General features: G+C 40.5%; 2 protein-coding genes and 1 long non-coding RNA gene across 6 annotated transcripts; 2 read left to right on the forward strand and 1 right to left on the reverse strand.

The window, feature by feature from the left end:
• The first annotated feature begins 1576 nt into the window (after window positions 1-1576).
• LOC120442369 lies at window positions 1577-9651 on the forward strand. The gene is made up of 7 exons (XM_039618796.1): window positions 1577-1820; window positions 4209-4301; window positions 4448-5041; window positions 6655-6860; window positions 8610-8727; window positions 8999-9167; window positions 9275-9651. Exons 3-7 carry the CDS (start codon window positions 4475-4477, stop codon window positions 9286-9288), a joined length of 1074 nt encoding a protein of 357 aa, XP_039474730.1. The 5' UTR covers window positions 1577-1820; window positions 4209-4301; window positions 4448-4474; the 3' UTR covers window positions 9289-9651.
• A 3171-nt stretch (window positions 9652-12822) lies between these two features.
• Window positions 12823-20748, reverse strand: LOC116332315. 4 transcript variants are annotated; one of them, XR_005614685.1, is made up of 5 exons: window positions 20473-20748; window positions 19917-20159; window positions 16699-16861; window positions 15826-16048; window positions 12823-15595 (listed from the first exon to the last, which is right to left on the reverse strand). It is a non-coding gene; the product is annotated as an uncharacterized LOC116332315 (long non-coding RNA). The 4 variants fall into 4 exon arrangements; XR_004200381.2 differs by lacking the exon at window positions 19917-20159 and having other exon boundaries at window positions 20473-20717; XR_005614684.1 differs by lacking the exon at window positions 20473-20748 and having other exon boundaries at window positions 19917-20466.
• On the forward strand, window positions 16042-24206 carry LOC116332314 (multimerin-2-like). The gene is made up of 6 exons (XM_039618815.1): window positions 16042-16906; window positions 17743-17805; window positions 21335-21397; window positions 22417-22470; window positions 23379-23510; window positions 23614-24206. The coding sequence occupies exons 1-6, from the start codon at window positions 16702-16704 to the stop codon at window positions 23889-23891; spliced, it is 795 nt and encodes a 264-aa protein (XP_039474749.1). The 5' UTR covers window positions 16042-16701; the 3' UTR covers window positions 23892-24206.
• Window positions 24207-25697: the final 1491 nt, after the last annotated feature.

Below are 25697 nucleotides of genomic sequence, written 5' to 3' on the forward strand. Positions count from 1 at the left end.
CACACAGTGTTGCTCATGTTAGCAGATATCTGGATGCTAGCTAGCTTTTTACCTTTGACGAACGCACACGAAGCTCTCAGATCTTTGGCGACTGCTTGGTTTTTTCTTCACATTCGTCCAAAGTTTGAAAGCAGAAATTGTAAACAGTGCCACAGGAGTCACAGTGGCCACAAATATTTTTTACCTGTAGTGATTTAACAGTTACATAGAGAATGAATGGGAAACTAAACCAGTGTTTCTCAAACTTTGCCCCCTAGTGGGACATGGAGGTACTGTAGGTGGGGCACAGTAGTAACAGAAAGTCTGTTTGAAATTTCTACGTTAAGTTATATATTTATTTAAATATATATATATATTTTATATAAAAAACAAATAAAAACTGGTAATAGGAGGTGGTTATTTTGTGATATTACTCATTACTCTGATTTACATTTACTGATCTATTTTTTGAAGTTTGTGTCCCAGTGGCAGGTGGGTCACAAACTGGCCTTAACACTGTGCAGCCTGGGCAGCATTAGAGTTTATAGTAAACAGCCTGTGTTTTAAAAAATGTTTATTTAATACATTTAAAAGAAAACTCTTTCTTATATTTTGACTACAGTGAAGATTTTGGATTGGGGGCGCTCTGCGGTCTGTTCTGGTGTTTAAGTGGCCGCAGCACTCTTGACGTTGGGCATGGCTGAACTAAACCGGGGTTTGACTCCCCGACATGGAGATAAACCTTTTTCTCCTTCCTAAATTCTGAGGACAGTGCAGGACCTCCTGTTACCAGGAGAGTGACATCTCAGTATCAGGGCACAAATCATGTGCAGCTCCTGAACCATCGCAGCGACTGAGTTTCCCTGCTGTGTTTTCTTCATTGTGTGTGTGACCACAGGAAGCAGGAGTAACTCATCAAAGTGACAACACTTTTTCAGTTTGTGATTGAAGGTCTACACTGGGGAGTAAATCAGGAACATGTTAAACTAATTTAACAAAGAAATAAAAATGAGAGTTTCAGATAATGATTTATTATCTGTGAGGGAGTGAGGGATCCTCCTCTGGAGACAGATTTCATCTTTATTTGAGACACATTTTTACACACAAAACCTGGAAACATAAGGAGAAGAACACAGGAACAGAAAAGGGAAAAAAGACACAAGGACACGCACATAAACAGACACACAGAGGACAAAGACACAAGGGGAACCTACTAAACAAGAAACTGATCTTAACAAACTAAGCAAACTAACTTTGTGTGATTCAGTCCCATGAAAATAGTTTAGCTCAGGATAAACAGGTCAGCTTGATATCATTTTTGTATTATTTTTATACAGCAGAAGTTACCTGTGCATAAAAATAGGTGGTAGAATCGTCCTTCAAGGAACTACTTTTTTACTTTCTTACTCTGAGTACATTTCAGTACTTTTTCACTTTTACTGAAATGTTCGTTTAACTGTAGTATCTGTACTTCTACGTACAGAATGTGTACTTGTGCCACCTCTGGTGGTCAGTCTGTGGTTACTGAGGTTTTTTTCATCCCTAAAATTTAGTACACAAAAGAATCTTTTTTTTTCGCAGGTTCAGGATCTTGGAGTAAATAAAAGAAAAGTAAAGACATGAATAATAGATAATAGATAGATAATAATCTGCGGATGGAAAGAAAAACAGACACTCGTGTTTCTATCTGGTCGTGGGCGACAGTCAGCTGATTTCAGTTTGGAGGAGGCGGAGGAAAATGGTGGAGCTGTTTACAGATGTTGAGGAAAGAAGACATGGATGTTACTTTGGTTTTTACTGCATGAAAGGAGCAGAGCTGCGTTCAGCTGTTGTGTTCGTAGGTGAGCAAACACTGATGATAATAAAGGAAAACTTTGGTTGTATCCTCAGGATTCGTGCTGGTGTGTGTGGCCTCAGGTTTGTCCTGTTCACTGGTAATTATGTAACAGCGAGTTTCAGCTAATGACTTTCTAACAAATGACTTTCTGACGAGTAATTAAATAGATTACTTTGACGACGAGCAACGAGATCAAAAGGAATAAAAGGCCCGTTGGGAAGAACGTATAATAAAAATAAGTGTTTGGACTTCAGTGAGCAGCACAGACGGAACCTCAGGGATGTGTGTTCGACTGTTAAAGCAGAAAGTTCTTACTGGGAGGACACAAATCCCTCTGGGCCTGCGCCAGGAAACCTTTGTGTGAGGTGCAGTGAATAGTTTAATCTGTAAACATTACACAGAGTTTTATTAGTCTTTGAGTGGGTTTGCAGTAAGGTTTTTTGCAAGCATGCATGAAGTCAATAAATTAGTGTTTTTTTTTTTTTTTGTTTTTAAAAAAGTTCTCCCCGGTGTGACAGGGGGAGGGATACTAACGCTGTCGCTGTTTCACTATTACTTTGATATTTACCATAAAACGTAAACATACCTGTGACATTCACACAAACCCACACCTGAGCCTTCATATGTGATCTGTCCTCATTCGTCCTGCGCTCGTTTTCTAATCATATTCATTGTTCAGGTTACATAAAGATACTGAGGCGTTAGAAACAAGGAAAACAATGTTGTTTCAGGAAACATGAAACTCCTGCAGCTGTTGTTGTCATTTCAGAATTGAAAAAAAAAAGAGAAGAAATGTTTCCGCCAGTTTCTAACCGGGGACCTTTCCACTACACTACGGAAACGCAGCATTTGTCGTGAAAGGGTCACGTCGTGTCACAGGTGTCAAACTGAGGGTGACAGTTACTATCCCTGCAGATGTGTGTATTTGCCTAAAGCAGGGGTCTTTAGTCCTTATACTGCGGCTCCGGGTGGTTTGGGAAAATAAATTAGAAGTATTTAGCTAAAGTGTATTTTATTTATGTTAGTTCTTTTTTAACTTGTAGTTCTAAATTGGAAGATTATTGTGATATTGAAATATAAAAATATAATTATATTCTATTATTTTTTTCATCGCTCAAAATAAGCGTCACACTTGCGGAAGCCGGTATACCCGCCAAAACGCCGTGCCTTTATCGAGACTTTCAACCATTATTATTATGGATCTTCGGATCCACATTATGTCAGCAGCTGTTCTCCACCGTGAACTATGTTAAAAACACCGCTCACGCCTCACAGATGACAGCTTACAGTCCTGTGTAAAGATGAACTTCGCACAGCCCCGATTTGCGGACTCTGTGCGCAGAGGTTCAGGAGCAGAAGTCCCATTGTAAACACATCACTGCAGACCCGACGATGTTTCCATGAGCATGCTTTTCAGCATCTCTTTATTGACCACTTTTCACACACAGTTGCTGTACGCATACAGCCGGCTGTAGCTTTTCAGCTCACAGCCCGACACAGACCGACACAACAGCACAGATAGCGCAGACGTTAAGGTGGCGAGGCGTGATTGCGGGTCCCGCTCAGGTGCGTCCGCCTCCCCTGCAGCGGCGCTGCAGACCACGCCCCGCCGCACGCATTAACCAGGTAAAATACATATTTAGGCAGAATTTTGCAAATATCTATTTTTCTTTTTCATTTTTCAGCAGCATAGTGCTTTTTTTTTCCAATTATTTTTTAAGAGTCAGGTCAAGGCTCCAACAGCCCAAAGGCGATATAAGGGTGATAAGATAAGATGGCCTTTATTAGTCCCACAGGTGGGAAATTTGTTTTGTTACAGCAAAAGTGCAAAGTTATGTAGCGGCTGACAACAGTTTTTGTTTGCTACATGCATCATTTTAGTTCAGGTTGGTGTCTTTCCTTTTGTTATATTTCTTTAAGAGTTCAAAATGTGTTAATTACATAAGTGAAATGTAATTTTCTCTGTAGCACTTCATGGATTTCATAAGTAACACACCTTAGTTGTTCACACAAAGCATAAAAGTAAAAAACAATATATACAGTGTTATCTTCATTTTAGATGTCAAAAAGTATTTGCGGCTCCCAGTGTTTTCTTTTGCGTGGAAACCGGGTCCAAATGGCTCTTTGGGTGTTAAAGGTTGCAGACCCCTGGCCTAAAGGTTTTGTCAGAGCGCTGGTTTCTCCTTATAGATCAAATCAAACACACTGAGAGCTCCTCACCTCTGCACAGCAGCGTGGACTCTGTGGATCTCAGCTAATAGCTGAGCAACTTTCTTTGTCTCTCGTCTCCGAGTTATTTTAGTTTGTGATATTTGGTTTTATTGAGAGATGTTTTTCCTCTTTTTGCTGCTGGTCACTTCTCATTTCCTAATCATACTGTCTGTGTTTCCAGCTTTATCAAAGAGGAAAATCTTCAGCCTAATCATCAAACTTAGAAAGAGCGTCTGCCTCCTGGATCCAGCTGCGACAAAGCTTTTGGGCTCCTGTAAGTGAGTTCCTATAATTAGTAATCACCCCTAGGTGCTTTAAGAAATCTTATCCAGTGACTCACACCAGTGCTGATCATGCTGATTACTATAACAGGACTTTAATTTATTGTGTGTGTGTTGAAAGATTAACTTTTATTTCCAGATAACCAGCTGATGGGCGTCCGGGCACATGTGCCTCCTCTCCCCGTCAGCACAGAGTGACACTGACAGTCTGGACTGTTCACTGGTGTTTTGGATCTGGATTCTTCACCTGATCATGCAGAAACAAACCAACAGCAGAGGATTTGATGAACTTTTTATAGAAAGTCAGCATTTAAGGCTGGAAGACTTCAAACAGGAAGCACGGATATATGGTTTTGGAAACCAGTACCTTCATAAAAACATGCGTCCATACCCTCAGCCGGAGCTTCACGTGTTTCATCTGAAACACGAAACAAACATGTTAGGAGAAATCAGAAAGGACGGAGGCTTTAAGGATCCGAACAGCAGCTCAAAGGATCCAGACAGACTGTCCCTGGTGTGGTGGAGTCTGGCTGTGGCACCAGAGGAGATCCAGTCAGCTGAGAGGAGGCTCCTGGAGGAGGCCTTCCCAAACTGGACCGAGGAGCAGGCCCGGAGGCAGCAGAGCTTCCTGTGGAAGTTCGCCTCCTCTCCAGCCTTCAGTGAGAAGTCCAGGTATGGATCGTACCGCTTCACCTTCCCAGTGGAGGAGGTGCTGGAGGCCTACAGCAAGCAGGTACGGACTCCTTTAATTTAAATGAACAGTTACAGAAGAACTTAATGCTGTTTTATCGCAGGAGACAAACTTTTATGTGGCACTCTGAGTTTGTTAAAGGAAAAATGTTTTTAAACCGCTCAGTCCGTCCATCACATCAGACTGGAAGAGAGCAAACTGCAAAGACAAAAGTCACGTGACCACTGAGGACCTGATACTGTCGATCTGTGGGGCCACCACCCTGGATCAGCTCTGTCCTAATCTCTGATTCTCTGAATCTTACCCAGAGTTTAGATGGAGCCGGTGTGGGTGAGGGGACTCGCCCAGTACTAATGTCCCCACTCCAGGTGTGGACCCACCGAGACCCCCAGGGTCCTGAGTAACCAACCAACCACACCTGTTAACAACAGCTCCCCTCTAGGTCGGTGCATTTGGTAACTAACTGGCTTAAATTTCATGGCTCTGTTACTTTTAAAGGGCTGGAGGAACCTGTAAGAGCTATTTATTTGACCTTTACTGTTTCACAAAGGGGTAAAAAGGACATTTGCACAGTTTAGACTTAAACTGCAGCATATTTCATTAAAACAATTTAGCAGGAGCAAAGAAAAGGCAGAATAAAATAACAAAACAGTCAGAATATTAATCAGTCAAATCACTTGTATTACAGTAATCTAACTAACGTGCTCTGAGCTAACGCTGAGTTTGTTCTGATGTTTGGAGGAGAGAGGCTGGAAAGAAGAGCACAGCTGGATCCAAAGATGCACTTATCCTTGTGTTTGGTGCTGGGTTGAAGTCTTCTTGATTCTTTAACGCGGCAAAAATGAGCCGAGAAAACGCAAAAAAATCAAATCAAAAACCAGTTTGAAGCCCACAGTCTTGGGTGGCTGCCGCTCCTCTGACATAACTTGCTGTAATTTGTGACTGTGAGCTACCCAGGCTGAACCTTCAGAGGATGCAGGCATGAGAGGAAGTAACCCTGCACAGCCTTTCAGTGCGAGGCCTGTCTTTGAATCATTTCATTGATCACATTTTCTTATTGTTTTTATTATTTAAACTAAAACTTGCTCATTTTTAACATACCTGATATATTCTGATCAGTATTAAGCAATTAAGATTAATTATCAGCAGAATCACACATGAATCTGTTTAACACTCACTACCATTACTTTTACTCAGAATCATGTATTATGATGGAGACGCATTTCTTAACTTTCACATTCCTGCAGTCACACTCAGACAATCTGCTGAGGTTGAAGCTGGATCACATTTACACACACAAGATCCACAGATTAGAACAGACATGTTCTCTAATCAAACTAAACACATTCATCAAACTTATGGTTCAATCTTTGATTAAGAATGAAGATTATTTATTAGCAAAAGCTGACCAAGGTAAGCTCTGTTTCTGTATGGTTTCAAACGTATAAGACAGGATGTTAGGCCTTTCTACCCTCTCTCAGATGTACTGAGAGGTAAGCCAGGGGACTTCAGTCTCTCTCTGTCCCACCTCTCTCTACACTAACCAGCTGTGTCTGTCAGATGATGTTGCCTACCTCGACCTCTCACTGTTCATGTCTCGAGTTACTGATTCACAGTCAGTGAGACGTCCACCTAAACCAGTTTTGTTCTCTCAGTTTTGCTTTGGTGCTGCGCCCGTCATGCGGGTCTTCAAGACTTCCCTGTACAAACAGGCCGTGCAGTACGCTGTGCTGGTCCACAGCCCGCACGATGGCGAGCGCTTCACCAAGTATCCCGTCCTGCCCGACGATCCGAGCAACGTCTGTGCTTACAGGGACGGACACTTTACCTGGAGGCCCGAGGCCATGTGTGAGACACACAAGTAAGACACAGATGTTACAACACACACACACACACACACACACACACACACACACACACACACACACACACACACACACACACACACACACACACAGACAGACAGACACATTCTATGTAAAAAACAGTAGAATCTGAATATTTCTCCAGACTTTTATACAGAACTTATTTTCTGTATATTTTTTGAAGTCATCCAGCATTTTGATGTTTCCTGATCTTATGAAGATACGAGGGAAAAAACCTGAGGTCGATCCCTCCGTGTAGCTGAGGCTGTGTAACTCTGACAGCATGAAAATACTGAAGTTAAAATCAGTGGTCAATCGAGCCATCGAGAGCAGCGGAATCCCGGCTTCATTGTTTTCAGACCCCCGCTCGTTCGCTACTCAGGTTAAACATGATATATAAGTCACTCGGATAACTTAAAAATGTAATGGTTTGGCTTTTTTCAGTGTTTTATTTGTTTGTGAGTAAATCGGTTTGGCTTAGATTAGATTAGATAAAATAAAACATTATTAATCCCCCGGGTGGTTTTCACACAGCTGAATAAACGTCAAACAGAAAACTGATTAAACAGAAGTGTGAGATGGTCGAGAGTTTACGCCAGCGTCTGGTTATATTTTAGATAGCAAGGAGCAGACGGCCGAGTTTATTAGACTCCACCGAGACAGCGGTGACGCAGACCTGAAGACTAGATCGTCCAATTCAACATCCGTTTACTTCCGGCCTACGTAGACCGCGAAGGCCGGGTCCTCAGGAGCATACAGCCCATGAATTTGGACACAACAATAGTATCTGTCTCCTGAATCCAAACTGGAAGCTGGTTCCACAGAAAATGGTAAATGGACTGATTCTTATATAGTGCTTTTCTACTCTCCCGAAATACTTAAAGCGCTCTATACAACATGCCTCGTTCACACCTACTCATACAAGCACTTCTAAACACAAGTGCAAACTAATCTACATTCACACTCCGATGAACACATCGGAGGGCAAGTTGGGATTAGTATCTTGCCCAAGGATATTTGACGTGCTGACTGGGGAAGCCAAGATCGAACCAACAACCTTCCGATCAGTAGCTGATCTGCTCTACCACCTGAGCCACAGGGCCCGGAACACTGAAGGCTCTGCCTCCCATTCTACTTTTAAATACTCTAGGAACAACAAGTAGGCCTGCAGTCCGAGAGCGAAGTGCTCTAATAGGGTGATATGGTACTACAAGGTCATTAAGATAAGATGGGGCCTGATTATTTAAGACCTTGTATGTGAGGAGCAGGATTTTGAATTCAATTCTGGATTTAACAGGAAGCCAATGAAGGAAGCCAAAACAGGAGAAATATGCTCTCTTTCTAGTCCCTGTCAGGACTCTTGCTGCAGCATTTTGGATCAGCTGAAGGCTTTTCAGTGAGTTTTTAGGACATCCTGATAATAATGAATTACAGTAGTCCAGCCTGGAAGTAATAAATGCATGAACTAGTTTTTCAGCATCACTCTGAGACAGGATATTTCTAATTTTAGAGATGTTGCGCAAATGGAAGAAAGCAGTCTTACATATTTGTTTAATATGTGCATTGAAGGACATGTCCTGGTCAAAAATGACTCCAAGGTTCCTCACAGCATTACTGGAGGCCAAGGTAATGCCATCCAGAGTAAGAATCTGGTTAGATACCATATTTCTAAGATTAGGGCAGAGTAATGACCCAGCACATGACCTTTAACACTGTCAGCTGATTCAGACGCTGCTTCCTCTCAGATACGAGCTGATTGAAAGACGTGAGGAAAACCTGATGGATGCTGAGGAGGTGAATGAGCGACCTCAGTTTTATGTTTGGGACCACGTCGCCATCGCCCTGCATGTGGAGGGTGGGCAGGTACCTTCACTGCTCCTCCTCCTCACACACCTGCAGAAACATCATGTGTTTAAACTTCTTGAAGCTGGAGGAAGCTTTTTGATTCTTGTCTTTCTGAGTTTTTGTTCTTTGTGTGTTTCTGCCAGAGTTGGTGTGTTTGGAGGTTTGATGAATAAATGAACATGTTTACTGTAAATAAACTAAACGTTTCAGTTCTGTTTGAGTTTCATTTTGTAGGTTTTTTGTGTAAAAATGTTGTCGTCTTTTTCTCTCTGTTCATTTTCTTTTCCAGGTGCTGAAGTTTGATTCTGATGATCTGAGGAAGAACCTCACGTTCTGTGAGCCTGATGCTGTGACAGTCACACCTGAATCTGACTTTCAACATTACGAGGATGCTCAAAACCTGGTCGCTCGTTTGTGGCCACTGAAGAAGGAAGTTTCACTCCAGCAGAGAATCAGAGGTAACAAATCAATAATCAATAACAGGCTGAGTTCCTGCTTTACCTCCTGACACAGCCGATGAGCTGTGAGCTGTAAACGTCTCCTGATTAACCTTCTTCATCAACAGGCTCTACAGAGTGAGGCTGTCTGTGGAGTTTCTCCACCTTTATTCTCCTTTTCCTGAGCGACTGCAGCATCACTGGCTGCACAGTGAACCATGGTGGACGTTACACAGAAGGAAGCAGCCGAGAGGAACGAACACAGAAAAACTGTTTGACGTGACTTTTTTATTCGATTAGTTTATTAAAGGTTTATTACATGAATTTCCAAAGTGCACAGCAAAAGACCAAAGACAGATAAAACACACATGATGAGTATAAACATGTGATTGTGTGTTTCACTGCACTCTGTCCTGTCTGTGTGTGATGTGTTCATGTGCCTGAATTAAGACAAATCACTTTGTACACACAAAAAGTGGACAATAAAGTTGTTTTGAATATTTTGGCTGTTTTCCGTGTTCAGGTGCCTTCACTGCTCCTCCTCCTCACTCTTCACACACCTGAAGCTTTTCACATCAGATCATTTGTTGCTGTCTTTGTTAAATCAGTCCAACATGTCACTAAAAGTGCTCCGAACGACCATCGATTCCTGATTCTATCAAATGTGACGTGCAACAGCGCCGCCCTGTGGTCAGAGATGGTATTACACCCACACTGAGGTTGAGAGAGGTGAAGCACATCAGCAGAGTGTCTGATAGATGACATTCAACTAAAATGAAAATAAATCTGTAACCTGAAAAGGAACCCAGAGGAAACTGTTCCCAATCTTTCATTTAAACCATCATTTCTTTGAAAACTCTCTCAGCTGTGCCTTCATGCAGTTTCCACTTAAACACTGTTTCTGTTCGTTGTATTTTGATGTGTTCCAGCTTTTGTTCCACGTGATGTTCACAGCTTTGAATTTACTTCATCATCTGTTTACAGACAAACATCCTGCTGCTGATCAGGTCAAATGTGTTTCTCAGTCCTGCATATTTCATGTATCTCGTGTACCTGTGGAGTTATTCAGGATCACACATGTTCACACTCACCTGCATCTTTTTCAAATCGCTGTAGCTCAGAGACAAACATGCATGGCTTCATTAAATACACTAAAGTTATTGTTCAGTTCAGTTCATTTTTATTTCAAACATGTGCATTCACAATCATTACAAAATATAATTCCATTCTTTTGGTTGAAAAGGAGTAGGCAGAAGTATACACTTATTAGTCCCTACCCCCTCAAATTTTACCTCTCATTGATTTAATTTTCTTTTAGCCTTAAATTAAACAAACAACATATAAAGTAAAAGTAAAGCAAAGACAAAACAAATAAACAAGCCCCACCACAATATAGCTACTTTCATATAAATAAGGACTGAGTGGGAATATTTGCAGATTCACAAATTATAAGATAAACAAACGAAAACACTATTATGAACAAGATTACCGCCCTGGGTTAACCCTGTTTTCTTCATTCTTATATTTGTTAAAAATGTGTTTTTTATATTTCATTTTTCATTTCATTGTAATAAAACAGTTCAGTGTGATTTTTTATTTAAACAGGTTTTGCAGCATGTCAATAGAAAATTGTACTTAGTAGTCAGTATAAGCTTTTAATGATATAAGTTTACATGTGATAGAATACTGCATGATGACCTTTTCCTTGCTTAGAACTGATTGTTCTTTATAAAACGTGTTCTGATATTTTTATCTGAATCTTCCCACAGCGATAGTAAGAAGTTGAACAAGCAGTTCTGACCTCGCACACACACACACACACACACACACACACGCTCACGTCACTGAACGAATGTATTCATGTTTCTTGTGTATAAATAAAGACAAGTGCAAGAACAGAGCGCGCACTTCACAGGGCCCCCACTCTGATGTGAGCGCTCTGTGAACGCCCTTGCAAGTAAAAATCTACAGCGTGTGTGTCTCCACTCTCTGACTCTCAGCTGAAGAAGTGTCATTTAGAATAAATCTCTTGACACAGCATTTGAGTGCAACACATGTGATGGTTAGCTAACAGCCTGACAGTGAAGTGTCTCTAGATGTACATGGATGTGGTGTTGCCTCAAACATAAAGCAGTATTTATTTAAATGCTAAATAAATGTGCTGCTCAGATGAAACTTAACTGAAAAAAAGATTAAATTATAATTATTTAAAATAAAAAACAGCAGTTAGTTGACTGGACTTCAGGATATGAGCACAGACTGTCTTCCTTTTCCAGCTTTGCACTACTTAAAGTATCCCATCCTTCCCAGTGTTCAGTCTCCCAGTATCAGTCAACTCTGACATTTTCTACATTTCTGCATGAACATGAGTATAACATCAAATCTGTCTTCTACATGTAGATTTAAGTTACGCAGCGATCTGCTGTCAGTGATGACTTCTTCTATGTTCCTCTTCAGGTCGTCTCCGTGGGTGAACAGGACCATTTAGACCAAACTGAGTGATTTCCCTCCTCACATCAGGTTCACTCTTGCTGGTGTTAAACAGACCTGGAGGATCCACAACAGCCAGAGTCTGATCCCCACTCTCCTGTTTGTGTCTGACACTCGGACATTAGTGAGGAGGAGGATTTACAATTAAAAACTTCTTTTCAAAGATGCTGTTTCCTGCTGAAACAAAACATTACACCAATGGAGGTAATCAGAATCCTAATGTTCACTGTTAGAAGTAAAAGTACTGACTGTTGAGTATCCAGAGGTAGAAGGAAAGTTCAGGCTTTCTGTCCAGTTTTCAGTTGGTGGAAAATTCGACACAGACATGCGAGACTACCAAAAGTACTAAGTACAAATACTTTGTTACTGTAGTTAAGGACAATTTACAGGTATCTGTACTTGAGTTTTTTTTTTCTGACTACTCTTTACTTTTACGCTCTACATTTTAAACAAATATCTGTATCTCAAATATGATCAAGTTTCTGTTTCAGAAAACAAGAAAATGTAATAAAGTCATTTTAAAGTTTAAATTCTGTTTTAAATCATATATGTGGAGAAAGTCAGACAGATGGAGACAGATAAGGTGAGATTGGACATCACATGATTTGATGTCAACAACTTGATTGGATGTTTAAAGTGTGAAGCTGTGACGTCCAGCAGGAGAGAAAGGGTGAGCAGGTATAAAAGTGAGTTGAAGAAGAGATTCGGGCTTCTTCCCTTTTGTCTTCTGTGAGATGAGCAGGTCAGAAGTTTGGATTGAATTTTTGGCTTTTCATCTGCTCATTGTTGCCATGTCAGAGGGTTCATTCAAAAGGATTTTGACTGACATCATACGTCCACTGGATGCTGCTGTCCTGTTGGGTGATGATCATCAACACAGAACTCGGGGATAAGAGCATCTTTAGACCTGGGTGTGCTCGTCCTTCCTCCAACCTCTCCTCACCAAAGATAAGAACAAAGTCAGCTCACAGTAGGTTAGTTAGAAAGTAGAGTTCAGGTGATTTGGGTATTATTATTTTAATTAGTTGCAATTGTAAAAAAAATTATAATTTTGGTGTAAATAGTTCAGGTTTGTCCAGCCTTTTAAAGTAACAGTTATATCATATTTGATTTGATTTCAGACAAAGTGAGTCATTATATCATTAAAAATAAACAACAAAGACAAAACTCACAGAATATACGGACACTTATTCCAAAGTTTATAAAAACTTGACACATACTTTGTGCCACCATGTGTTAGAACTGGCAAAGCTTTTACTGTTGAACATCTCAAGTTATTCAAACGGCACATAAATTCGTACTTAGTTCTTTAGTAAGTCATGAAAAGTTGGGACGTTACTCCTGAAAAAACATTTGACTTGCAGATGTCCGTCTTGGAAGTTTAAGGAAAATTCCTCCTCAGTTGTAGCGATCACAGTAAAACTCTTTTTAGGGTTAAAAGCAAAATCATAGTGGGCACCATAACTAGCACAAACTCCAAGTATCTGCTGCAAACCAGCACTGTAAGACAAAATGACCACATCCTCAGTGTACATTAAATGATAAACAAGAAGATTACCCAGCATACACCCAGTTTTACATTCATTTAACTTGACAGCTGCTGATAATGGGTCTAAACCACCAGCTTGGAGGCATCCTCTTAATGGCAGGTTGTACTTTTTCAGGTTGAATAGCCATTATTGAAACTAATATCAGATAAACTCAATCTTTCACTCTTTACACAGTTAAGATTTTTTTCTGTAATATTTTCTCCATAATTCGGCAACATTCTTATTGCCAATAACCCCATCAATAGCTGATGGCAATAACACCTTACTACTGTTAGTAAACTTTATTTCTTCCCAAACTCATACACCTTATTGTGCCGAAACTTTGTTGCTATAGAATTTACCCTCATTATCCGCTCATTACTTTTAATGAAATGGACAGCGTTCTTAAATTTAGCCATAACAGGTGTGACTGATCAGATTTGACCTGCAGGGCTACTCTGGCGTTTTCACATCAGGGCGAGCAGGAAAGACACTTGGACATTAAAGCATCCACATGAACTCCCTGTGACCTCTGTGTTATCTACTGTCAGACTCAGAGGACCAGAGAGGAGGACTTTTCTTTTTATCAGAGAGCCGAACCAGACTTCCTGTATCAGGATGCTGCAGATCTACAACAACAAACATCAGTCAGTTTGTCAAAGCTCCAGAAGTATGAGGAAATACAGTGTCATCAGTTCCCATCACTCCTTCACAAACAAATATCATGCACGTGTTTTCTGTACTCACAAAACTGGACTATGACTTTTTGCCCAAGGCTAATTGTGCCATTTAAGTCCAAAGTTTAAAGTGTTCACAGGAAGCAGTGACAGCCTGATAACTGTGTTGTTAAAATGGTCCATGAAATAGACCTGCTATGAGTCTAAACCCCTTAAAGAAGGATCAGTCAGAAGGACTTTTTCCTATAAGCTGGATTCATTTATCTTAATGGACATTGAAGATTAATAAAACTTTGATGTTTTATTAATTGAGCATTGCAAGGTTAGGGTGGGGTTGTTTTAACAATCTGGGTCGAGGTACAAATGAAAACTATCAGAGCATTTTCTACATGTTACAAACTGTTGTTCTGCACTGTCATCCAGATTTTATATAAAGTACAGTGAGAGGTTTGCTTCAGTGACTGAGTGTAATCAGCTTCACTTTAAGATCTAAGAAATGGTTCAACACAATAAAAGCTTGTTATCATGTAGCTGAAGATGAAATGGACTGTTTCTCTCTCACATAGTAAACAGTAGATCACTGCTGTAGATGAGATGGTGAATTTCAAATGTTTGTGTTTGTTTGTAAACACGCTTGGCAATAATGTAGAATTGTGTCAATATTCTGGTTTATTAGTATCTGTATTCACCATCTGAGGTACAGCACAAGCTGGTTTGCAGTCCTCTGCTGAGATGTTAGTTTCCATCCCTGTAGCTCATAATGTGAACTCTGTGATGAACAGGAGGTTGACACAAGATCAAACTCTGATGTGATGATGTGCACGGGTGCAACAGTCGTAACACAGATCATCTCTTAAGCAATCACTCTTTCACAAGTTGAGTCTCTTATTTTTCTGGGTCCAGCTCCTCGTCCACTGACATCAGCTTCACAGACTGAACTCCGTGGACAGTCCCAGGTTTCCATGACGACCATTTTGCTGCTCGCTCTGCTGTGACCCTGCTGTGTGTCCGCTCTGCTTCACTGTGATGACTTTCATCTTTTATAACAGGTGACTGAGCAGATGGTGAAGATGGGAAGATGTGGATAGGAAATAATATGAACCTTTCAAAATAAAAGCATGCAAACAATAAATATAGAACCATGTAAACTATCAAAACAAACTAATACAACAGAATAAAACATTAAATTTACTTCCACCCAATGACATATAGATGACAAAATGCAAGAGAGAAACACAATAGTGTTGAGCTTTTCAAAGCTTCTTTCTGAGATCTTGGCTTGAGCTGAACTAAACTGTGAGTGTTTTAAACTTCTACAAAGGAAAGAGGTGTACTTGATTTATAAGAATTTCATAATGACTGTTAATGCAAAAAGAATCATTTTATTCCAATGATCTTGTGTTCATGAGTGATGGAAGTCAACAATCATAACTGAGGTTAACATGTGATCATTTATCCAGTCCTAAGCTGCACCGTGGGCTCTGCATCCTGCAACACTCTGTGAACATCGTCAGCATCGTCCTCATCAACATGCACACGTGTCTAAATGTCAGTAGGTGTCTGAGAGGTGATGCCTGTTGATAAAGTTTTGGAGCTACATGCAGCTTGCCTTCTTGGACAGCTGTGTGGCTGCTCCCTCTGTGCTTCTGTGGACGTCCTGCACCTCGATGCTCAGCAGGATAGAACCACCAAACAGAAATGCATCAGAGCTGGAGGATGGGGACAGACTTGTGTCTGATGGAGAGCTGCTCAGCTGGTGGAGGAAACAGGAGACAAAGAAGCTTTGAACCTCAAAGTAAAATTCTCATTTCTTTTGGAGGAAGAGGTTGACCTAGCAGGGAACAAGATTTGGTGATCAGGTGAGTAAAGATTGTGTGTATGTACACTGGTGTGGACAAAGAAGTCTGTCTGGTGCTTTAGGAGGAGCATTTAGAAAAACATGTGATCACACCAACCTTAGTCTGTTCATGAAGAGAAACTTACCTGATTTAATGTGAAAGTGAAGGTAACACATCTGTGAGCAGTGTTGCAGGGATGGGTTCTAACAGACATGTTGATGGTTTAGATGAAGTTATGTTGAAGTCAGCTCAGAGATCAAAAAGAGAGAAGTCGTCTAAATAAAGATGTGCAGTTTGTAAAGCTGCTGTCCTTGATGATACATCTGTGACAGTTTGAAGGATGTTCATAACATCAGTACTGCTGAGAACTAAAGGAATAAAACAGAGAATACAACACAGCTCAGAGTGCTGAGTTTGTCTGTTTCTCAGTGATAACAGGATGTAGTCCCAGATGTACAGAGGACTTTTTAAATTCAGGCTAGTTAAGATTCTTAGAGTTAGTGGAAGTTCATAAAGATTATTTAGATTCTATTATTAGATGTCACATGATCTCCTTTTAATCTTGTATCTGTAAGTCATAAAAATTACATAACCAAATACGTCACACTCATCATTTGTCTCTTTGTCGGCCTGTTGTGTTTTTGTAATTATTTTATTGTTAATCAGTGATGATAATAAATCATTTTGCATATCTAGGATTACTTCTGTTGATTAATCCAAGTTTCTTCTAAATAGAAATCCCTTCATGGAGATCATATTTGCTCTTATTTACAATGAACACGTGTTGACCTGATTTACTGTCAGTTAACAATCATTGACAGTTACTTGTTGTTTTCCTTGTAGTCTGTCTTGAAGTCATAAAGATTATATTAGTCACTGATTTACTAGAATTACTTTATGCCCTCAGTTATCATAGGGTTACTGAATCTAATGATACAGTGACCTCCCCTTTGTACTGTGTAATATAAAAGTCAGTCAGGTCTGCAGATGACACAGATACTGTTGAGTTTTCACTGACAGAATGGAGATCATGGTGTTTTTCTCGCTGTTGCTTCTGGTCTGCTCTGTTTCCACCAATCAGACAGAGGCAGATAATGAAATTCTTGACCAGCAGATTTCAAACCAACAAGCCTTTTCACAGGACATCCATGCTGTGCTCAGAGAGCTGACCGCCTCAGTGGCTGTACAGAAAGTGGAAATCAGGACGTTAAAACAAGAAAATCAAGGTACAGTATCATGTCAGGTCATTGTGTTTCAGAGATATCAAAATTACCTCAGAAATATTTATAATAATAGAAATGAGGAATGACAACCATTCATGGTTCTGTGCTGTCTTGTGAAATTAGTTTTAAAAATATTGGTTTTCACGCAATTAATAATGCTATAAAGTTTGGGGGGGGAGTTTTGGACAAAATGCATTCTGGGATATTTGCCTGGGTTTGACTACAGTAGGTAGCGAGTTGATTACAGACCAAAACAGCCAATCACAATTTTTTGCATCCAAGTCTGTGATTGGTTGGTTTTGTGGCACAAATATAACGCTGTACAGAAAGAGTTGAACGCGCACGGGCAGAAATGTTGAGAGCGCGAGTGACACACTGCAAGTAGGTCCGTAGAGATCTGAGCAAGAGCAAATGCAAAAACTGAGTGAGAGGGGCTGCTATTGTGTGTGTGTGTGTGGATAACAGCAAACACTCAAATACATTTTTTGCAAGCAGCAATGAATTTTGTTCGCTCAAATTTAGCTTTTCTTCACTAAAAAATAAATTTCTCCTCAAAATGTACACTTGTACTGGCAAATTCTTTTTACGTGTGTTCAAATTTTTTTTACGTGCGCTCAGAATAGTGGCACAAAAATAACACTACATGGGTCCATATGCTGAAGTTTCTTTGGGCGAGATGCCGCCATCAGAGTGTGTGTTAGACAAAGCACTCAAATAAAAACAATGTGTGTGATTGGGTGGATGAGACTTGTAGTCCATATGGGTCGCCTGCCTATGTTTCGCAGATAAAACCAAGTGAATCACTGTGTGCTGTCAGTAAGATTTCATTTTCTTCTCAGACCAAGAAGCAAAGCTGGAGAGACAGAAGACTGAGACTGACCAGCTGAAGCTGCAGTCAAAAGGTATTGTGTGGAAATCTAATAAATTATAAAGTAATTTTAAAATAGACATATCGTTGACAAATAAAATATGCCTGTTATCTTTACACAAGAGCAGTGTGTGAGGGTTGACAAAGAAAAGTCATCCATGTTGGTAAATAGAACGGGTTTCCCCCAAGGATCTCCCTCACAGCTCAGAGACCAAGAAACAACACAGGAGTGACCCACAGACCGGTTGTAACACACACTGTGTACACCAGAGATGGGCAGTAACGCGTAATCTCATTACTTTTTTCAAGTAACGAGTAGAGTACAATACAATAATGCAATACAGTTTTATTTATATAGCACATTTAAAAACCCAAAGGCACACCAAAGTGCTTCACAGTAATACGAAGAAACAACATAAGTCAATAACAGAGTACAGATCGGGGACTAGCACAGACAGAATGGAGGCACTAATACACCGAAGAGTTAAGTAAAATAGGTATCAAGCCTCAATACAGGAGGAAGGTCAGATCGTGAATACAAAATATCTACTAAGAAGATAAAAAAACAGCAGTAAAATTAATAATAAAAATAATAAATTATATTAATAGTAAAATAATAAATTTAATAAAAAGTATAAAAAGGGTATTAACTGGTCAGGAAGCTCAAGTTAAATAAGTATGCTTTCAATCTTGATTTAAAGGATTGGAGACACGAATAGAAGCAGGGAGGCTATTCCAAAGGTTGGGTGCAGCTGAAGCAAAGGCACGATCACCTCTGGTGTTCAGTCTAAACTTAGGTTGGGCCAGGAGTAATTGACCTGATGATCTTAATGCACGACAAGGAGTGTACTGATTGAGGAGGTCAGTGAGGTAACTGGGCGCAATATTATTCAGGATTTTAAAAGTGAGTAGCAAAATTTTAAACCCAGTGCGATATTTGATAGGTAACCAGTGTAGATCAACAAGAGCTGGAGTAATAGGATCAAATTTTCTAGCTCCAGTAAGAAGGCGAGCCGCAGCGTTCTGAACGAGCTGCAGCCTTCGAAGAGAGAAGGCTTGGAGACCACAGTAGAGAGAATTGCAATAGTCTAACCTGGAGGTCACAAAAGCGTGGATAAGTTTTTCCAGGTCCCTGTGTGGTATATAATGCTTAGCTTTAGAAATCTGGCGCAATTGAAAGAAGCCAGATTTAACTACAGATGACACTTGCTTATCGAGCTTAAAGGAACTATCCAAATAGACACCCAGGTTACGTATAGAATCTATTCTGCCCTCACTAGGGTGCAAAGCTGGTTTCTAGCTTGGCAGATAGCTAACAGGTCCACAATAAACATCCAGGGCCCTGTCTCAATATGCGTACTTGTGCGTACTTGCGTTCTCGTGTACTCGTGATACGTCATCAGTCGGAGACCAAGTACTGTTCCAATTCAAAGTACGCATCAAGCCGAGAACGCGAAAAAGTCCCGGATGTGTTCTCGCTCCGCCTGTTTTATCGAGCATCCATCGGTGGTGACTTGTGTGGACTTGGTACAGCTAAATATCCCAGAATGCATTTCGTCCAAAACTCAAACGCGGCAATGGCGGACGAGCGGGGCTAAAAACTTTTAAATATTACTCTTTCTGGGTCACAAAATAAACTTTTAAGTTATTTTCAAGTGAGAATGTAGCTGTGTAAGCTTCAAATATCTGCTCGATTTATCAAGATATCATACATTTCCAAACGTGCTCCGACGTTTTCGGAGACGTCTGTGACCCGCCAGCTCCATAGCAGACAGCGAGGTCGAGGATCACTAGAGCCGTCGAGTACAGTAGACTCCCGGCACATCGTTTTCAAACCCCCCCCCCCCTCCCCCCCGCGGTCTTTTCGCTACTCAGGTTAAACAAACCCCAGCAGCTGTCTATTGTATTGAGTGTCCACTAAAATAAAAATAAAAGCATTCCAACATCTCACCTGCTTGTTTTTATTAAGGCATACATGTACACTATTTTTATTAATAGAGATTTCGCTACTGAGGTTAAACATGATATATAAGTAACTTAGATCACTTCTAAATGTTAATGTTTGGTTTATTTCAGTGTTTTATTTGTTCCTGAGTAAACCGGTTTGGCTGTGATTAAAGCTAAGCTTCATAACATACTACTCACAGTTAAATTAAGAGGGGACGGCAGTAAAAACTCCGGACCTGTGACATCATCAAGTACGCTGGCGTTCCAATTATACAAATCGCGAGTCCGTGCTCGCGTTCTCGGCAAGTCCGTACTCCCGTGCGGTCTCGGCAAGTCCGGTCTCGCCGAGAACGCGAGTACGTACTTGCGTACTTAGAATTGAGGAAGGGCCCAGGAGTCAGCGGGTACGTTTTAGATGTTTACTGTTGAAACACTGTAAAACTGAGGTACAGAAACAAAAATAAAATATTACATCTCTGCTGTAATTGCATTTTCTTCACAATATCAAACATAAAGCCATGCACTACAATGTACATAAGACATAAACACAAACATATCCAGACCCCTTCACTGGTTATTAGGCCCAGGCATTTAGCGATTAGGTTAATGCTAACATTACATGGGAAATCCGGGACGGGCTAACGTGTTAGCATCGCGGCCGTTTTTCACACAAAAGAAAGTTTCTCACACAAACTCTGAAATGCTACACAAAACTATCGCGGCAAAGCTTACACAACAGATAGCAACTACTTACAGGCATGTGCTCTCTCAGGCTCAGCAAGAAAAAGTGAACAAAAAGTGGAACAGACGACAATTTGGCTAAAAGACTGTTTTTCACTGGTGAGGCACTACGGCAAGTCGGCTGATACAAAAAACACACACCCAAATTATCATGCCTGCCTTAAAGGGGCAGCACAGAATCAGAGAGAGAGAGTTAAGAAGGGGCCCCAGCAGGGCAACAGGCTGGTCTCGAGGAATATGGCTATTGAACACCATACCTTCAGTTTTTTTCTCATTTAAAATGAGAATATATACACATATATAAATACAGAGTATACAAAAGGGATAAATAGAATAAATAGGAATAAGAATACAAGGGAATTGCACATTTCAAGTATTGTGAGTCTATTGCACCGTTGGAAGTATTGCACAGTGAAAAAGCACTACAGCATACTTGTTCCCCCCTCCTTTGTCCTCAAGTTTCCCCTCCCTCTCCCCTCCAGAGAGGAGTTAAATAGTTTGATGGCGTGTGGGACAAAGGAGTTTTTAAGTCTGTTGGTTCTTGTCTTTTGGAGAAGCAACCTGTCACTGAACAGACTCCTCTGGTTGTTTATGGCCGTGTGCAGAGGATGCCCAGCATTGTCCATAATCTCCAGCAGTTTCTTTAGTGCCCTTTTCTCTGCCACTGTCACCAGAGTGTCCAGCTTCATGCCGAACACAGAGCCAGCCTTCCTGATTTAATTGTGATGATCATCTGACTCTGAAGGCGACTATGCTCATCCTTCCTCCCATTGATCATGACACTGACCACACTACCAGAGTAGCACGAGAGATAAAAACATATGAATCACTGTGTGCTGTCAGTAAGATTTCATTTCTGTTGTTTTTTTCTTTAGAACAAGAAGCAAAGCTGGAGAGTCAGAAGACTGAGATCGACCAGCTGAAGCTGGAGTCAGAAGGTATGAGAAGATTTTTGACAGATGTTCAAATTCATTCAGTCCAGGAAATCAATAACCTCGACCACGGTTAGCTGTTCAGGTATGAACGACTGTTCAGTCACGGGTGTTTCATCCACAGGACCTCCAACAGTTGTGTGTGTCTGAGATCATGTCACCTTTTTAAAATTTCTTCAGTGGAGCGTGCCTTCATACTGTCACCCTTTCTAAAACAGACTCCAAACAGCTCTCTGACAGCCAGACTGAATGTTCAGATTTTGGAGATCATCATGAAACATTTTCATCGGTCAACTATGACCTCCAGCTGAGAGTGTATGATCTGTGTTTATACACTAATTCAAATCTGAAAAGTCAGATTTGAATCTAATCTCAACATTTAGTGTAGTGACTTTAATTTACAAGAAAAAACACTTTGAGGAAATTTTTGCTACGATTTGGTGCTACATAAATAACACTGAAATAAAGTGAATGACTCCACTCTACACCGGTACAAAGTTTTATCAGAATCTAAATTTGTCGAGCTGCTGTGTTTACAGACACAAAGAATGACATGCACACAAACACATCCACAACCTCTACCCAACCGTTGGGTAATTATGTGTGTATGAACTATGCTACATAAAGAATCAAACCCACGCCTCTGTGGTCATTTGGCACACGGGTCACCAGATCAACCAACAGCTGCATGGTTACAGCCATCAGCCATCCTTTGATTGCTTAACTGAGTAAAAAGGTGCTACATGAGTACAAGTCCATACAGTTTATCACCTAAGGAAATGAACAGACAAGTAGCATGGCTACATCCATCATTTACATACAGTCTATGGGCACCCAGCACCTGTAGGAGGTGTGGTCCTGTGGCTCTGCAGTGTGTGAGGTGGGGGATGAGGGGATCTGGAGGAGACCACCGCTCAGTGTAGCATGAACAGCATGAGAGTCACAGTTACTTTCTTACTAACAGATAAAAACGTGAATCACTGTTTGCTGTCAGTGAGTTTTCTTTCAATTTGCATATTTTTCAGAACAAGTAGCAAAGCTGGAGACTGAGATCGACAAACTAAAGCAGGAACTACAAGGTACTGTGTGGAAATCTGATCATTTCTATAGAAACGTTGAAATATATGACACATTTTTATAAATAATGTTTGACCTTAAATTGTAAATTGACCAGATTAGTATTTATGTTTGAATGTCTTAATGTTAGACACTGAAACTAAAACCTGCTGTGATACAGTTAAAGACAAAGTGTTTGAAGATACAACGCTGCTCAAACTCTCTTTTCTGTGAACATTTAAAACAGTATTTGTGATGTAGCGCCACCTGCAGACAGAAGCCAAGAAACTCTGGAAGATCAACATATGTCAGTGCTATAAATCTGTCCACAGGGTGGTGTTACTGTGTTTGAATATCTTTAGTTCATTCACAGGGGCAACTTTAGTACCAACAATGTTTTTATTTCTTCCACATGATATCTGAGGGGAAAAGAGCGAGTAGAGGATTAGTGTGATTGTTATCTGTGATTAATAGAGGTGTTGTTTACAGGTGTATCCCCACTCTGTGCAGGTCATTACAGTGAAATCACTCTTTAAGCTTCAGAACACACATTAAGTTCTTTACTGGATCTAATTTACTGAATGACATTAAACTGAGTTCATGTTTGTCTGAAGCACAAACCAAGATGCAACTAAAACACTGAGTAACACAGTTTGTTGTCTTGGCAGAAGCTACAAAATAACTTCCTGTCTGATCTAAAGGACGAGTTTGGGATCCTCAAAAATAGATTCAATCAAATTTCAGTTTCCAATCACAGAATCTGATTCCTTCTGTGACAATGAAACGCTTTCAGCTGTCAAACATCTCTTTCATTGGAGATTAAAGTTTTTGTCATGGTCACTTTTTTGGGAAGAGTCTAACTCTAAAACACAAAGTATCAAATAAATAATGTCATAAAAATGTCAAATAATGACATTTCTCTCTCTCTCAGTCAAACAGGTGGCTTTCTCAGCCTCTCTGGTGGAACAAGGCAGCAGAGAAACTGGACCCTTTAACACTCAGATTACTCTGATCTTCAAACGTGTTGTCACAAATATTGGAAATGCCTACAACAAACACACAGGTAATAACACTGAATGTCACTTCTCAGCTATGTTGATGTCAGGCTGATGTTCCAGATGTTCTAACAGCTGATTTTCCATTTATCAAAAACAAATGTCCCACAGGTATTTTCACTGCACCAGTGAGAGGAGTCTACCACTTTGACTGGAGTGTACATGGATATGGAAACATTCCTGTAGGTGGTGTGTTGTTCAGGAATGGAGAGCACATTTTTGTTGCATATGAAAGTCAAACATCTGGTAGTGTGACCGCCTCTAATGGAGCCTCACTCCTTCTAGAGGTTGGAGATCAGGTGTCTGTGCGTCTCTGGGAGGGTGCAAGGATATATGACAATCACAATCATCTTACCACCTTTAGTGGTCATCTGATTTTCACCTTGTGAGAGATGTGACAGCTCCAACACTTCCTGTTTGGACGGAGCTTAGCCGTTTTTAGAAGTAAAACAGGAAGTGAATCACCTGCTGGAATCAGTTTCTTCCCCCCTCAATTTCTTTCTCTTTAGTTTAATATAAAAATGCTGTGGAGGAATTTCTAGAAGCTGAAATGTTTCCTTTTTTTTCATTTGTTCCTGAATCCAAATCCAGACACAGATAACTGACTGTAAACTTACTCGGGTTCATTTCTTTCAATTCTTTAGTTTCAAAATAAAAGCATCGTTGAACAAAAGCTGTTGATTTCTTTATATGTGTTTCATACATAGAGCAGAGATCAAACCTACACATGTTGGGAGTTACTATCACAGGTAACTGGTGTTTAGAACAAAGAGCTGCTTTAAGTGCATTTTGGGTAAACATTCAGTGGTCATGTGACCATGTGGGACAGATGAATGGTGGAACAAATAACCATGTGCTTCCTCATCCTTTTAGTGTACAAAATTGTGATAATTTGGCTCGGGGGTGCTGTGTAGCAGGCAAAGAGAGGAGCCAAATGCAGGACTCAGTAGGCAGAAGTTAAAGTTAAAATGCAGCTTTATTGCAAGAAACAAAATGAATTAACAAATAATCAAACAGGAAAAGATTAACTGACAGGGAGACACACGAATGGACGGATACACAGCCTGTGACAAAGATCAAAGGGAAACTGAGGACTTAAATTCACACAAGGTAATTAGAGACACACAGCTGGGGAAAACAAGACACAGGTCAACTACGTCAGAATGACATGGGAGATAAAGCATTTCAACTAACACTTAGACTAAAACACATAAAGTGACTAAACATGGGAGACCTAACAGAAACCCAGACTAGGAAGGGCTCTAGAGTGTGACCAATTTGGTCTCCGCAACTCTGAAAGTCTCCGTGTGATCAACAACTGACACACATTATGCCCCTATCATGGTCTAAACCAGAGATAGTCAGGGGCGGGACCTCTCTGATTGGCCGTGGTCCAGATATTCGTGTAGTCCTTTGTGTGTACGTTTGAAAGTGTAGGCAGATAGAGAGAGGTGAGTAGCTTGAATAAAGTGATATCGAGTCATTAAATCCTGACGTGACTTTTTAAATCTAAATTCATTTTGCCAGAAACACCAGAATCTCAGGTTAAAGCTCACAAAACTATTTCAACAACCACCAAACAGCTAACACAGCAAATGAGAGCAGGAAAACGGATTCCACAGAAAGACATAAACACAGAGCGCGGACCCGACGCATCAGAATCAGCTTTCTCTTTCTTGGCTTTCTCACCCGACATACACAGACACGCCGTCGGGGCTAAAAGCCGACAGCTCACTGATTCTGAGCTGCAGGTTTTGTCTCTCTCCAAACAAAATTCACTGAACCAGCAACAAAAGAAGATCCAAACTACGCTTCACATTTGATAAATGTCGTCATGAATTCCCTCTGACTTTTGCTGGTTTGCTTCCACCACGATAAAATCACACTTCATGCACAGCTCTCTCTTCTCTCTCTCTGTGTGTACTTCAAGAACAGTTTCCCATCTCACATCTCAATTTTTGCGTTATTCATTCGCTTATTACCCATCAGTCTACCGTTGTTTACAGCGCTGTCGGCCGCTGTCTTTTTTTTTTTTTTTTTTTTACTTAAATGACCTCGGACAAGAAGCCTAATTTCTGCTGTTCAATACTGAAGAAATTTAAACTTTTTTAAAATTATGCAAAATTGCTGAATATTTTTAAGGCCAGGAAAATCTCCTTCATGTTTTTCTGTGTTTTATTCTCAGTTACTTTGAC

Source organism: Oreochromis aureus, linkage group 10 (assembly GCF_013358895.1).
Source record: "Oreochromis aureus strain Israel breed Guangdong linkage group 10, ZZ_aureus, whole genome shotgun sequence".
Lineage (NCBI taxonomy): Eukaryota > Metazoa > Chordata > Actinopteri > Cichliformes > Cichlidae > Oreochromis > Oreochromis aureus.

Coding starts and splice junctions, on each gene's coding strand:
- LOC120442369 (XM_039618796.1), top strand. CDS start 4,475: ATGTGCCTCCTCTCCCCGTCAGCACAGAGTGACACTGACAGTCTGGAC. Junction 6,861..8,609: donor GCCATGTGTGAGACACACAA/GTAAGACACAGA, acceptor GCTTCCTCTCAG/ATACGAGCTGATTGAAAGAC. Junction 8,728..8,998: donor TGCATGTGGAGGGTGGGCAG/GTACCTTCACTG, acceptor TTTCTTTTCCAG/GTGCTGAAGTTTGATTCTGA.
- LOC116332314 (XM_039618815.1), top strand. CDS start 16,702: ATGGAGATCATGGTGTTTTTCTCGCTGTTGCTTCTGGTCTGCTCTGTT. Junction 16,907..17,742: donor GTTAAAACAAGAAAATCAAG/GTACAGTATCAT, acceptor TTTTCTTCTCAG/ACCAAGAAGCAAAGCTGGAG. Junction 17,806..21,334: donor GCTGAAGCTGCAGTCAAAAG/GTATTGTGTGGA, acceptor TTTTTTCTTTAG/AACAAGAAGCAAAGCTGGAG.